We start from the raw sequence: 15884 nt of genomic DNA, 5'->3' as shown, positions 1-15884 counted from the left end.
AGTGCCATCTGCATGATATGTACAGCAGCTTCTTGTACCACATCCTTGATTCCCTCATCTCGTTATATGGCTGAAGCACCTGGTCTGACAAGTAAACCCCTCCCATGTACCTATTGTAATCCAAAATGCAGTCAGGCTTGAGGATTTCTGTACTGCTATCATGTACTTGGACAGGGGTGAAGGTATGCTCATGTATTGTTAATACAAGGACCTCTCTACTGTCTTTGTACTGCCCATCTCTTGTGCATTCTAAGTTTTTCCGCTAGCAGCGCCTTCAGGAGACCTCTCAGATTCCTTCTAACAGTGCTTCATGTCGCAGTTTGTCTGGAAACAAGGCTCTTGAACAGTGTAGAGCCGATACAAAAATTGTCTACGTTGAAGTGGTTGACCTGGTCAAGTAGTGGGTAAGCCAAATCCCACACTAATTTTCTAGAAATTCGCAGGAAGGGGGGGCATTCTGGGAGCAATATTCTTGAGTCCTTCCCTTCATTCACTCTGAACTTATATGTGTACCCTGAAGCACTCTCACACAGCTTATACATTTTGGCCTATACATTGCCCTTGCCTTACTGGCAGAAATTAAGTCTCCCTTTGAAATGTACCAGGGATTGTCGATAGGTGCTTTCTGGGGGTATATACTTCCATAAATTTGGCACTCATAGTCTAAAATGGGCCTGACCTTATATAAGCGATCATAACTGGAGTCATCTCTGGATGGGCACTGTGCATTGTCAGCATAAAGCAAAAACTTATGGATGGCTCCCAAGCACATCCTACTCATCACCATGTGGAACATCAGGGTGTGGTGCAATGGAGCACATTTACTAAGGGCTTTGCACCGCACTTTTGTTGACTGTGCACCTTCGTCTAGGCCAGCGGTTCTCAACCTGTGGGTCGCGACCCCGACGGGGGTCAAACAACCAAAACGGGTCGCCTAACGCCATGGGAGCCACGATTTTATTGCATTTTTTGGCACGAATACAATATTCTTGTACATAGTTTGGGGTCACCGCAACATGAGGAACTGTATTGCAGGGTCACAGCATTAGAAAGGTTGAGAACCACTGGTCTAGGCTAAAACGCCTTGCACTGGTATTTAAGAAGTGTCTGCACCGCTATTGTGTTGCACGCCACCCTTTTATGGACTTAAAAAGTCCACTGGTCTGAGCCCTTCCGTGTCTCTGTGTAACCCAGGACTGGTCATAAAATCAGGGACCTGAGGGGAATATTTACTGGGGGTCATCCATGTAGGTCAGAAGCCCTAGGCACTTCTTTAGCACAAGCCCCAGGAACTTCTTCAGCACTAGTCCGAAGGATTTATATGTTTAACAGTTAGAGCCCAAATGGTTTGAACAAAGTTACTGAAGCTATTCTGTTACAATACTCTCCAGAAGACTTGCATGTACTGGTGGGAGAATCGGTACCTGGTATGCCCTACGTTACTTTATTTCATAACGGCATAATATGTTACCAATGGCGACTGTGGTTCTAGCTCGCGTCAATTCATAGACCAGGCCCTCTGATGTATTCCTGACCTTTCACAGAATCATCCTTTACCCATGAGGCAAGCAAATTATTGTGTTTCTTCCATTTTCTAATAATTGTGTTTAGTTACCTTCTCACCAAGCTGCTTGTTTATTGTCCTGTAGTTTATCTCAACCTTGTGCAGGTCTACATATTCCTTAGACAGCTCTTGATCATGGTGGAGAGGTTGGAGTATGATTGAATGAGTGTGTGGACAAATATCCTTTATACAAGTAAGGCCTCATTCACATGACCATAATGGTGACCGTTATCTGGCCGCACATCAAATCGTGCCCCTATTAAGGTCTATGGTACCTGGACTCGGTGCAGTGAGCATACAGTGTTGTGGCAACTGATGTTTCAATGGAGGGAAGGGTGAGAAGCATTTAACCTCCTCCACTTTTCCACCCAGACCTCTGCTTGTCCAGGATCCAGTCCCAGTTAGCACACACTGAGCTTTTATCCTCCATCACTGGTAAGGAACTAGTCCTCCAGAGATTCTATCTTCCATTACTGTTGAGAACCTGGCAGTCCTGAGCATCTATCCTCCATCAGTAGTGAGAATCTGATGCCCCTGAGCTTCTATCTTCCATCACTGGTATGGTCATATTCCTCCTGAGCTTCAGTCCTTAATCACCGGTCAGGTGCTAATCTTCCTGAGCTTCTATCCTCCATCACCAGTGAGGACCTGGTGCCCCTGAGCTTCTATCCTCCATCACTGGAGAGAACCTAGTCCTCCTTAGCTTCTATGACTGTTGAGGATCTGGTGTGCCTGAGCTTTTATGCTCCATTACTGGTGAGTACCTAGTCCTCCCGAGCTTCTATACTCCAACACTGGTGAGAACCAGGTGCTCCTGTGCTTTAATTCTTCATCACTAGTGAGGATTGTGTGCTCCTGATATTCTGCACTTCATCTCTGATGAGGACCCGTTGCTCCTGAGCTTCTATCCTCCATTATTTGAGTGGACCTTGTCCTCTGTAGCTTCTATCCTCCATTAATGGTGAGATTCTGATGCTCCTGAGTTTCTACCTCTATCCCTGTTGTGGACCGTGTCCTCCTGAGCTTCTATACTCCATCACTGGTGGGGACCTAGTCCTCCTAAGCTTCTATCTTCCATCATTGGTGAGGACCTAGTCCACCTGAGCTTCTATCTTCCATCACTGGTGAGGACCTAGTCCACCTGAGCTTCTATCTTCCATCACTGGTGAGGACCTAGTACTCCTGAGCTTCTATCCTCCATCACTGGTGAGGACCTAGTCCACCTGAGCTTCTATCTTACATCACTGGTTAGGACCTAGTCCTCCTGAGCTTCTATCCTCCATCACTGGTGAGGACCTAGTCCACCTGAGCTTCTATCTTACATCACTGGTTAGGACCTAGTCCTCCTGAGCTTCTATCCTCCATCACTGGTGAGGACCTAGTCCACCTGAGCTTCTATCTTACATCACTGGTGAGGACCTAGTCCACCTGAGCTTCTATCTTACATCACTGGTTAGGACCTAGTCCTCCTAAGCTTCTATCTTACATCACCGGTGAGTACCTGGTGTTCCTGAGCTTCTATCTTACATCACTGGTGAGGACCTGGTGTTCCTGAGCTTCTATCTTACATCACTGGTGAGGACCTGGTGTTCCTGAGCTTCTATCTTACATCACTGGTGAGGAACTGGTGTTCCTGAGCTTCTATCTTACATCACTGGTGAGGAACTGGTGCTCCTGAGCTTCTATCTTACATCACTGGTGAGGACCTGGTGTTCCTGAGCTTCTATCCTCCATCACAGGCGAGGACCTGGTGCTCCTGAGATTCTATCTTACATCACTGGTGAGGACTTTGTCCTCCTGAGCTTATACACTTCATCTCTGGTGAAAACATTTTGCCCCTGAGCTTCTATCCTCCATCATTGGTGTGAACCTTGTCATCCTGAGCTTCTATCTTCCATAACTGTTGAGGTTCTGGTCATCCTGAGCTTCAATCCTCCACCAGTTGTGAGGGTGCACTTATACTCATGAGCTGTTGTGTATGGAGTGGAGTCTGTGCCTCCTCCTTCTCCCCTCAGACTGCGGCGCTCGCACATTTTCCCGCCTAGGTTATGACACGTAGCATAACCCGTCTAATGACCGCGCATGCTCCGTGTGCACGACGCGCGGCCGCGCAGGCTCCTGGGTTACGTCACGTGGACGCGCATTTGTCGGGTTTGACGCCTGCGCAGTGAGTCGCTATACCCTGGTCGCTGGCGGCGGCCGCCATTTTGCTGTGCGCCGGACGGAGTCTGACGAGGTGTTGTGCTGGCTCCGGGGACCCGAGGCCCAGACCTTAGCCTGCAGCATTATCTGCGAGGACGTTTCCCGGAGCAGATATGGACGATGACGGACAGCCCCGGACCCTGTGAGTATTCGGCGGGGCCCAGCTGCGGCCCCTCTAATCCTCTATTCATGGTTGTGTGTAGTGATGTAATTGTCCCCCTGGATTATCTTTGACTTGTGTTTTATGAAATCCTACATGGAGTATGAAGCCATAAGGCCAGGGTCGTGGGCCGGCTCCTGAGTGGCGTGGCGGCGGGGGCCGGCTCCTGAGTGGCGTGGCGGCGGGGGCCGGCTCCTGAGTGGCGTGGCGGCGGGGGCCGGCTCCTGAGTGGCGTGGCGGCGGGGGCCGGCTCCTGAGTGGCGTGGCGGCGGGGGCCGGCTCCTGAGTGGCGTGGCGGCGGGGGCCGGCTCCTGAGTGGCGTGGCGGCGGGGGCCGGCTCCTGAGTGGCGTGGCGGCGGGGGCCGGCTCCTGAGTGGCGTGGCGGCGTGGGCCGGCTCCTGAGTGGCGTGGCGGCGTGGGCCGGCTCCTGAGTGGCGTGGCGGCGTGGGCCGGCTCCTGAGTGGCGTGGGCCGGCTCCTGAGTGGCGTGGCGGCGGGGGCCGGCTCCTGAGTGGCGTGGCGGCGGGGGCCGGCTCCTGTGGGGCACGGTAGCACAGAATCCCCAGAGCATATGTGTATATTGACGCGTCCTACGTAATATATGAACATATGTCTGTGCTAAACTGGCCGTTCTCTCCTCTTGCAGGGAGTTGTCTTCTTGTCTTCAGAACTGGTGTACAAGCCCCATTGTCTGTTGTGTTATCTGTGCCTGTATAAGCAGTATGTTATGATTGTAAAATGATAATTTTCCGTGTGTACCGTACGTTACTGAATCCTTGTAGAAAGCTGCGCAGGTGAGGCCTCTGAGAATTCAGCAGGAGTATAGTACACAGCAGTGTGTGCAGCGCAGCAGTGTCCATAGCACCCAATTCACTCAGCAAAGCATTATACGGCAGATATACACCTTGTATGGGTTCAGGTAATCCAGATGAAAGGCTGTCTTGCTCTGGACGGGAGGAGTGGAGGACAGGAGAGGGCAGCATGGCAGTAGCAACATTGGCATTCACAAGGCCAAGATAATGGAGCCTAAGCCTTCAGAGCGACACCACCTGGATGACGATATCCGCTCCAGTCAATACATATATCCAATACTCATTTTATATATACTGTAGCATGATTATAGACATAACGGCATAAATACCTTGCCATACTTTGGCTAGGTATGCCATAATCTACGTATGAGTCCACACTAAACATCCATGGCTTCCACTGAGACACTGTCCTGTGTCCTGTGACGTTTTGTTCCTCCTTCCTCGGACTGATGTCTTTGAATCAAGCCATATATAAAAGGAGTATTGAATATATGTATGGTCTGAGTATTGTAATGGATGGACTGAGAGCCTTGTGCAACTAGACCAGTTTTCACACTAAGGCTACATGCACACTGCCGTAGCACAGCAGCGCGCGGGAGGAGGAGGAGGTGGTGAGTGCACTCCCCCCCCCTGCCCCTCTCCATAGGAACATATAGGCCATGATGCCGTAATACGGGAAAAGATAGGACATGCCCCGGGCTACAGAGCGGTACGGTGCTGTGAGCCCATTGAAGTGTATGGTTGACGTATATCGGCCGTATATACATCCCCCATACATGTGTGTGAATGCAGCCTAAGCTAAAAAGACGGAGCTTGTATATTGCATTTGTTTGGAGTAGTAGCTTTTCTCAGGTGATGAACCCATCATTTCCTGAAATCACTTCAAGGGGCTAAACATCATCAATTTTAAAAAAACACATTTGCTTCTGTGCTATTTCTTCACTCTTGAGGTGATCTTTGTTCCAAGCTTATGTTTTCATCTTCAATTCTTAGGTATGTGGGAAATCTCTCCAGAGACGTGACAGAAGTCCTCATCCTCCAGTTATTCAGTCAGATTGGACCATGTAAAAGCTGTAAAATGATTACTGAGGTACGGCCAAATCCACATACGAGGGTCGTGGATTAAGGACCATGACGTATATCTATATATCCACTCCATGTCTGGGGGGTGGGTGACCTGGAGAGATCATAGATAAGTAGGTGCCCCCTCCCACTGCTAAACAGATCAGAGGAAATCTCCCATGAGAATCCATCCTGATAAACCAGGGACAGTACTCATAGATCCAGGTACCCTCACTATGTTAATCCTCTTATATTTGTTATCTGTGTCCTCCTTCCTTTAAACTTTTAAACTTTTGCTTATGACCCTAAAAGGCTCTGGGCTCATTACCAAAGCTCCTCTGTGCTGTAGATTCACAGGCTGAACAAAACATGTCTCTCCAAACCCCATGCTCTCTCCCTTTTGCCTCGGCATGTGTAATCTAGCAGCAGCAGGAAATGCAGTGGAAGGGGAGACCTGCTTATTGTAACAGCCTGTGGAACTACAGAACTGAGGGGCTCTGGAAACACCCAACAGGGCACTTTAGATGCATTAGCATCATTTCAAATGTTGATTTTAGAAGGATGGAGGCCATACATCTATGAGTAATGTCTCTGGTTTATCAGGATGGATTTTCATGGTTGGTTTCCTTTAAAACTTTGGTCTCTGACCTCTGTGTCTGTTATGTTTTTGTCTTAATAAGTAGATCCCAAAAAAACCTACTACACACCTATACATTTTCCCCTATTGTATGTCCTAAAAGGGTCCCTTGCATGCACTTGTCTGTGGCATTCTGGGCACATGAAGAGTAACTTTCATTTCTCCATCTACAGCAAAACGACAGCCGGAGAGTGGCGGCATCGGTCGGCTTCTCTGTCCTGCCAAACGCCAGCAATGACCCCTATTGTTTTGTGGAGTTTTTTGAACATAGAGATGCAGCCGCTGCATTAGCTGCCATGAATGGCCGAAAGATTTTGGGGAAGGTAAGTAGCCAGACATACGTCTGGGAGTTGTCCACAGTCGTCCACTGCTCATACCCTTAGTTGTTTGTCACTTTGGCTTCTTGTTAGGTCCTGTCCTCCCTCTCTGCCCATATCTATGTTTGCTATTGTAGTAACGCAGCTCAGCCACTAAATAGGGGGTGGAGCCATCTGCTTATGGCACGGCATAGTGAGAGCCTCCAACCGATCTTTTCTGAGATTAATCGAGGATATCATTTGTCTGTCACAGTGTTTTCATAGTGACGATTTCCCTTCATGTCACAGGAGCGAGAAGTACTGTAGTGTATAAGCAGCAGCTCCATAAGAAGGCAAAGTAATGCGGATGATGCTTCGTCCATAGTACAAGATATTACACACCAGATCATGGATCAGACATCCCATCATCCCATGGCTGAGAGGTCCATGGACAGTAAAGAATCTAGTCCATGATGATGCGTCTTTCCTATACGTGTAGACCGCACATGTAAAAACTGAGGACCTCCAACTTATATATAGCCTTCTAGGCCTGCAACAGCCATGGCCAGACCTCTTGTGGAGCTTCTGTCCCAGGACCTACAAGGGCCCTTACACATAAGAGTGCCTCCAATACGGTCCTCCCAACGTGCTGCCGTTGGTGGAGAATGGGAAAATAGATGGTTAAGTGAATGTTATGGTGGTAGGTAGGGATTTAGATACTTTATTATTGGGAGAATGTTGCTTATGCGACATGATCTGTATTACATGTATCATTGGCCATTTGAAAGTTACTAGGTCCCTAGTGAGCCCTGGTGTAGAGAATGTCCCCACATGTTTCTGTCCACGTTCCTTATTGTCCCTGTGTCTGGTGCACATGTCATGGCCTCATCATGTCACCTATGCCTGGTATTGGTTCTTGTATAGTCGTCCTCTTGGCTGCATTTCTTACATTCTCCTCTGTGTTCCTGCAGGAAGTAAAAGTGAATTGGGCGACCACCCCGAGCAGCCAGAAGAAGGACACATCCAGTAAGTTGAGGTTCCTTGGTGCTCTCCTCCACTATCTTGTCCTTCTTGTGACTGTATGATGCTGCTATTAATCCCTTCTTGTTGCAGGCCCCTCCAGCAGGCTCTGGGCGAGTCCCTGTGCTGTTTAGGCTGCCTCTCTTGGTATTCTCTCTCATTTATCTAAGCACTTCTTCTCTATGTGACTGGTCATTGCTGGAGCGCGGCTGCTCGCCTCATACTCGTGTGTCACGTAGCACCCAGTCCTGTGTAGCCCCTCACAATGTACTGGACCCCTTGGTCAGGTATTTTAGGTTAACAGAGTCTTTTTTTTTTTTCTTTTCTCTTATAGATCACTTTCATGTGTTTGTTGGAGATCTGAGCCCAGAAATCACCACAGAAGACATAAAATCAGCCTTTGCTCCATTTGGTAAAATATCGTAAGTATTGAGTGTCGCAGGCACCCGCTGGGTTCAAGCTCCTGTCTGTTTCATCCAATATTCAGCACCTCTGTCCCCTCCCCATCCTCTGCCCTGGGCTACCCCCTGTAGACATAGCACATTGCTGCTGGTTCTGTAAGTATTGGGGGAGGGTTGGGCTGGCGATTTGTTTGCTCATGACTTTGTATGTAGAGTGTGACATTTCGGACCCTGTGGTGCAGGAGATGACTGGTGGCAGCGTCTTCTGCTGTCTGGATGTGCTGCCTGCCAGTTCCCTGCACCGAGGCGGCTCCGGGTCCCCAGTCTGGGCAGCTGGTGGTCCGCTATAAGCCGTGACATATCTGTATTTATTGCCTCTGTGTCTGGGTAAGTCGGACTGTTTAGCCGGGTGTAAGTCTTTCCTCACTCCCGCTCGCCATTAAACTGAATAGCATTCTGATTATTTTGCAGAATTGCTGGTAGATGGACAGAATCTTGAAGGCTTTCAGCAAGGAACTGTGCACACTGGACTCAGTTGTAGATTTTTTTATTCTCCTTTCTATTTATTTTCCTTTTATTGCTCGTATATCTCGTATTCTCTATGCAGTGCAGATTGATATTACACAATACATCTCTGTGTAAGTTTTGTTGTTTTGTACTGGTGTGCTGAAGTTATTGTTCTTCTTTAGTATTATTCTCCTTTCTTAAATTTTCTGAAAATGTCAATTTTTCAAAATTTACAGCTGCCCAAACTCCAAAATGGTGGTAAAGAATTGACCAAGAAAAATAAAGAGATCTGTTAACAGGCCATGTATGCCTTTTAATTCCTATTTTTTCCTCTTTTTCAATTTTGATATTTGATATATTCTGCAGCCATTGATTTTAGTGAGTGCATGGTGAGGTCGGAGTGTTGAGTGCGTAGACTAGAGCCAGCCATCTAATGTCTATGTAATTCTAGGTTGCATGTTTATTCCATGTTATCTTAGAGCTGTGTGCTGTAGCTAGTATGTACATTGTGGCAGGCTGGGCTAGGAGGCTAGTCATGAAGGATAGCCGGCAGGTCTAGGCCAGGGAAGTCTACACAATACAGTGTGTGTGGTTCCTTATAGATTTGTACTGATGATTTACTCCTTGCTCTCCTGATGCTTACTTCATCTCATCGGTCTGTGCTCTCTTCTCGCAGTGATGCCAGAGTGGTGAAGGACATGGCCACTGGAAAGTCCAAAGGCTACGGCTTTGTGTCCTTCTATAATAAACTGGTAAGTGGCTTCACTCCACCCTCACTGCATCCTCATCTCTTGGGATTTGTCCTTCTGTCTCTTCACATGGGCTCTGTCCTCCATAGCTCTTCTCGCTTCCTGCGGGCTTTGTCTTCCATGGCTCTTCTCGCTTCCTGCGGGCTCTGGCCTCCATGGCTCTTGTCGCAACCCACGGGCTCTGGCCTCCCTGGCTCTTGTCGCGTCCCGCGCGCTCTGGCCTCCCTGGCTCTTGTCGCGTCCCACGGGCTCTGGCCTCCCTGGCTCTTGTCGCGTCCCGCGCGCTCTGGCCTCCCTGGCTCTTGTCGCGTCCCGCGCGCTCTGGCCTCCCTGGCTCTTGTCGCGTCCCGCGCGCTCTGGCCTCCCTGGCTCTTGTCGCGTCCCGCGCGCTCTGGCCTCCCTGGCTCTTGTCGCGTCCCGCGCGCTCTGGCCTCCCTGGCTCTTGTCGCGTCCCGCGCGCTCTGGCCTCCCTGGCTCTTGTCGCGTCCCGCGCGCTCTGGCCTCCCTGGCTCTTGTCGCGTCCCGCGCGCTCTGGCCTCCCTGGCTCTTGTCGCGTCCCGCGCGCTCTGGCCTCCCTGGCTCTTGTCGCGTCCCGCGCGCTCTGGCCTCCCTGGCTCTTGTCGCGTCCCGCGCGCTCTGGCCTCCCTGGCTCTTGTCGCGTCCCGCGCGCTCTGGCCTCCCTGGCTCTTGTCGCGTCCCGCGCGCTCTGGCCTCCCTGGCTCTTGTCGCGTCCCGCGCGCTCTGGCCTCCCTGGCTCTTGTCGCGTCCCGCGCGCTCTGGCCTCCCTGGCTCTTGTCGCGTCCCGCGCGCTCTGGCCTCCCTGGCTCTTGTCGCGTCCCGCGCGCTCTGGCCTCCCTGGCTCTTGTATCTAATCCATGATCTTAATTTTTTAGGATGCAGAGAATGCCATTGTCCACATGGGAGGTCAGTGGTTGGGTGGACGGCAGATTAGAACCAATTGGGCAACGCGTAAACCCCCTGCACCTAAAAGCACACAAGAAAGTGAGTTCGGTGATCGTCCATCGGCGAGCAGTATTTCTGAGCACAGCTTTGACCATTAATGTGCAGGTTCTTTTCTCTCATCAGATAACTCTAAGCAGCTGAGGTTTGAGGATGTTGTCAATCAATCCAGTCCAAAGAACTGCACCGTCTACTGCGGGGGCATAGGCTCTGGTCTAACTGGTAAGTCCTCCGACCTTATGGCGTGCATGCAGCCATGGGGTACACATACATTTACCTGTCTTTATGTGACGTCCTTACTTGGGCTATTCATTTTGGGGTTTGTTGTTTGGGTCATCATTTTGCACATGTCTTACAGATCAGTTGATGCGACAGACATTTGGGGTGTTTGGTCAGATAATGGAGATCCGTGTTTTTCCAGAAAAAGGCTATTCTTTCGTCAGGTGAGTGTATCCGAGGCAGCGCACACTCAGTATATTACGTAGAGCTGCCAGTAACCTCCTTCCCTTTGTCGTTTTTCAGGTTCTCTAGCCACGACAGTGCTGCACATGCCATTGTGTCCGTTAATGGGACCACCATAGAGGGTCACGTGGTGAAGTGTTATTGGGGCAAAGAGACACCAGACATGACAAAAAATTTCCAGCAGGTAAGAGACAAGTGGTGATACTGTGTAATGCTTTATAGGATCGGTGTTCTGTGACTAGTGAGAGCGGCAGCTCCTGAATCAACTGACACTATACAGGCGTTCCCCGGGTTACATACAAGATAGGGTCTGTAGGTTTGTTCTTAAGTTGAATTTGTATGTAAGTCGGAACTGTATATTTTATAATTGTAACCCCAACCAAATTTTTTTAGTTCTCTGTGACAATTAGATTTTAAAAGTGTTGGATTGTCATAAGAACCAGGATTAACAATAAATCTTAACTACAGACATATGTAATAACAGTTATAGCTGTTTATTGTAGCCTGGGACTAAACTACAGTAAATTACCAACTTCCAGAAGGCTGTTTGTAACCAGGGGTCATCTGTAAGTCGGGTGTTTTTAAGTAGGGGACCGCCTGTATTCCCTAAATCCATGGAAAGATGTCGGATATTTAAATCCTCCAGCAGTGGGACCCTCAGACATCCATTATCATGTCTCAGTGCTTGGCTGAGTGGCAGTAACTTTTTTGATGTCTTTTAGGTGGACTACAATCAGTGGGGTCAGTGGGGCCCCATGTATAGCAGCCCTCAGCAGTATGGGCAGTACGTCACCAATGGCTGGCAGGTGCCATCATACAGCATGTACGGACAGGCATGGAACCAGCAAAACTTCGGAGTAGAGTAAGTGTTTGGGGTACGTAGTCGGGGGGTTACGATGAAGAAGAGGTTTTCTTTGTTCTCATTCCCATGTCTTCTATTGCAGACAATCCCAGTCGGCCACGTGGATGGGAGGCTTCAGCACCCAGCCTCCACCTCAAGCACAGGGTCCACCAGTGATACAGAACCCACCAGGGTACAGTGTGACCAGCTATCAAACACAATGAGAGAACTTTCCCTAAAGTCTGTACTCCACAGCGGTGTTACCTGGAGGATGATGGAAGGAGGAGAGAATCCATAGACACAATATTTATTTCCAGGCGCCATTCACATGTAAAGAATTCGTCCTAAGAGGGTTTTTTTTTTCTTATAACCAGAGGATCCGGACCGGTCTTAATTATTTTTCCTTCTGTACACAATAAAGTAATTTCAGAGATGTGTATAGAGATGTCGTGGTTGCGGGGGCCTGGAGTGGCCGCACAATCACCCAATCTTGTAAGTCTGTTCTTGACCAGGACATAGCGATGGTCGCGGTTGCTGTGGAAGAGGGCTCAGCGTAACTCGCTCTGTAGCAATATGTCTTGTGTATGTATATAGCGGGAAGGTTTTGTATGCAGTGCTGTACAGTTGCTGCGGTCAGTGTATGGGGGCAGTGTTATCCTTTGTGTGTGTATATAGACGTTCCTGGTATGCTGCTCTACGGCCATCGCTTGTCCTCCTCTACTGGATGGTAACGACAGAGCTGGTGCCCCAGGAGAAGCCTTTATTTTAGTTGGTCCCCTTCCCCCCCCCCCATCATGTGGTGGAGACCGCTACATTATAACCTACAAACACTGAACCAAATTTTATTTGGTGATTTTCTTTTTGGACCCATTTATGACTTGCCAATAAATTTTTAATGATGGAACCAAACTATGATGCTGTCCTTCAATATGACTAAATTATCCAATGTCTGAAGAATGTCTGTCTCCCGTCCCTGCCTTGTAGTCGTCTCCATTATTGCCGAGGCCCTGGATGTGTGGAGTCCAGCGTTTGGCGGGGCCTCCTGCTCTCCTGAGTGATTGGGAGCAAATCCCTCAATCTGATCCTACAGTCACTTATCCTGACTAGAGATCCCTGGGAATGTTCATAGTCGTCCACATTTAGTCATTTATATTTTTACAGGCCCATCATGTTCCAGTGCGCTGCACAGATCAAGTGCTACATATACAAATATAATCGGATATTACAAATAACAATTATATGGAAAAATAGAAAGTCTCTGATCCATCCCCAACCACCATCTATACGTACAACATCTATAGTGTATGATCCGTCACTAGCCGCCATCTATATGTACAGGATCCATGCTACATGATCCATCACCAACCCCTATATTTATGTACAGAGCCCATGGTACATGATCTATCACCAGCCGCCATCTATATGTACAGAGTCCATGGTACATGATCTATCACCAGTCGCCATCTATATGTACAGAGTCCATGGTACATGATCTATCACCAGCCGCCATCTATATGTACAGAGTCCATGGTACATGATCTATCACCAGCCGCCATCTATATGTACAGAGTCCATGGTACATGATCTATCACCAGCCGCCATCTATATGTACAGAGTCCATGGTGCATGATCCATCACAAGCCACTATATTTATGTACAGAGTCCATGGTACATGATCCATCACGAGCCGCCATCTATATGTACAGAGTTTAAAAAAATATGTACACCTTTAAAGGGAACCTACCACCACAAATCTACCTATAAAGGTAGATCGGGTGGTAGGTGGATCAATGGGACGCGAGGATAGCCCTTTTAAGGGCTAATCCTCACGTCCCCGCAATTTTTTGGTAACTTTTATCTAACGTTTATGCTAATTTTATTATCCGGCTACTGGGGCGTGGAGTAGCCGCTTCTGAGGTTACACGATCTTTTTACTTTTCTATGTATAATTTGAGCTTTTGTGGGAGTGTACTAGAGGGAAAAGTGCCAGGGAGGCGAGTCCTGAGACAACCAACCCTTGTAAATATGCACGACTGGATGGTATTAGGGATGTGAGCCCAGGAGAAGCATCAGTACATCAGGCAGAAAGTGTTAGATGTTGATGATACGGGATTCTATAATTAAGCGGACAGATAGGGTAATCTGTCACCAGGATGGTGAATGCTGAACAGTATGTTGCCTTCTGGGTGCTCGGGTTCGGCATGTTGCGGATCGGATATACAGATTGCTGGGTGGGGTTGGAGAAGGTCCAGCGGTCATGGTCCACATCGGTACCAATGATTAAGTCAGCGGAAGATGGAAGGTTCTTAAAAATGACTTTAGGGAAGTAGGTATGTAACACCCCTGCCAATGCATCCAATAGATATAAGCATAAAAATTGATCACCTTTGTGAGCCCCCTGGTAATGCAGCTGCCTGAGAAGGAAGATGTAATTGTGTAACCAATAGGATGCTTGGTTCTTGTTACGTAGTACAGAGGTGCCGGTTGGATGTTCCATCTGAGCTGGACACTCCCAAATGTTATATAAATCTTTGGGGTGAAAAAAAAACCTTTAAATCTGAAATATAGAGGGAAATCCAACTCCAAATTGTCCATAGGGCCTATAGGGCTTTCAACACTGAGAGATACATTAATAACATAAATCTCTGTCGAAAAGTGCGGCCTTACAAAGGAAAACATCTGCCATTGCTTTTGGACATTCCCAGTTTTGGGAAGCTTTTGGGCAGACATAGTAGATAATATTAATTCCGATAGTATGAACAAAATTTTGAATGATCCCCGGTCATGTGCAGATTTCACTACAGCCCTGCCCATACTTTCTTAGATAAAATCCATAGAAAACTTTTAGCTGTGAAAACGGCTTATTAGACACAATGGCTAAACCACCAACATTACATCAAGCACAAAAATCAAATGTATAATTAACAGAGATAGAAGCCCAATATTCTGTATATACCCGAGGATAAAAAAATGTGCTGAAAAACTTCACCTCAGCTTATAGTGGAGTCATGAGAAAAAAGAAACACTGTACTCACCCACTGACGCCCCCCGGCAGGTCCTCTTCTATATCGCAATGCTCCGGCATTGGCTCTGTGTCCCTGCACTGTCCGTTGCAGGGGTTGAGACGTCAGCCATTCGGCACACACTATGATGTCAGCGAGTGCCTGACGTCACGATCCCTGTGATAGACCGCACGGGGACACGGAGCCGATCTGTGGGGGTCTCAGCACTGAGACCCCTACTGGGGGGGGGGGGGTTTGTCGGAAGGTGAGTACAGTGCTTGTTTTTTTTTCCTACAGGAATTATATTGCGGGCAAGGGCTGGGTAGGATGTATACTAAAGGGGGCAAGGCAGGCTATATACTAAAGGGGACTGGGCAGGCTATATACTACAGGGGGCTGGGCAGGCTGTATACTACAGGGGGCTGGGCAGGTTGTATACTACAGGGGGCTGGGCAGGTTGTATACTACAGGGGGCTGAGCAGGCTGTATACTATAGGGGTCTGGGCAGGCTATATACTACACGGGGCTGGGCAGGCTATATACTACAGGGGGCTGGGCAGGCTATATACTACAGGGGGCTGGGCAGGCTATATACTACAGGGGGCTGGGCAGGCTATATACTACAGGGGGCTGGGCAGGTTGTATACTACAGGGGGCTGAGCAGGCTGTATACTACAGGGGGCTGGGCTTGCTATATACTAGAAGGGGCTGGCAGGCTATATATACTAGAGGGGGCTGGCAGGCTATACACTACAGGGGGCTGGCAGGCTATACACTACAGGGGGCTGGCAGGCTATACACTACATGGGCTGGAAGTCTATATACTATAGGGGCTGGCAGGCTATATGCTAGAGGGGCTGGCAGGCTATATACTAGTGGGGCTGGCAGGCTATATGCTAGAGGGGCTGGCAGGCTATATACTAGAGGGGCTGGCAGGCTATATGCTAGAGGGGCTGGCAGGCTATATACTAATGGGGCTGGCAGGCTATATACTAGAGGGGCTGGCAGGCTATATGCTAGAGGGGCTGGCAGGCTATATACTACAGGGGGCTGGCAGTCTATATACTAGAGGGGCTGGCAGGCTATATACTACAGGGGCTGGCTGGCTATATACTACAGGGGGCTGGCAGTCTATATACTAGAGGGGCTGGCAGGCTATATACTACAGTGGGGTGGCAGTCTATATACTAGAGGGGCTGGCAGGCTATAT

The 15884-nt window shown here is 48.8% G+C and overlaps 1 protein-coding gene across 2 annotated transcripts; it reads left to right on the top strand.

The window, feature by feature from the left end:
* Window positions 1–3724: 3724 nt before the first annotated feature.
* TIAL1 (TIA1 cytotoxic granule associated RNA binding protein like 1) lies at window positions 3725–12581 on the top strand. Of its 2 annotated transcripts, none has more exons than XM_072131220.1 (12): window positions 3725–3908; window positions 5731–5827; window positions 6610–6759; window positions 7704–7758; window positions 8087–8174; window positions 9337–9412; window positions 10303–10411; window positions 10496–10591; window positions 10728–10812; window positions 10892–11015; window positions 11554–11693; window positions 11776–12581. In XM_072131220.1, exons 1-12 carry the CDS (start codon window positions 3880–3882, stop codon window positions 11894–11896), a joined length of 1170 nt encoding a protein of 389 aa, XP_071987321.1. In that variant the 5' UTR covers window positions 3725–3879; the 3' UTR covers window positions 11897–12581. The 2 variants fall into 2 exon arrangements, with proteins under 2 accessions (XP_071987321.1, XP_071987320.1); XM_072131219.1 differs by having other exon boundaries at window positions 10478–10591.
* The last annotated feature ends 3303 nt before the right edge of the window (window positions 12582–15884 follow it).

The sequence above is a fragment of the Engystomops pustulosus genome, chromosome 11, assembly GCF_040894005.1.
Source record: "Engystomops pustulosus chromosome 11, aEngPut4.maternal, whole genome shotgun sequence".
NCBI lineage: Eukaryota > Metazoa > Chordata > Amphibia > Anura > Leptodactylidae > Engystomops > Engystomops pustulosus.
This window is presented reverse-complemented; position numbering and strand designations above follow the sequence as displayed.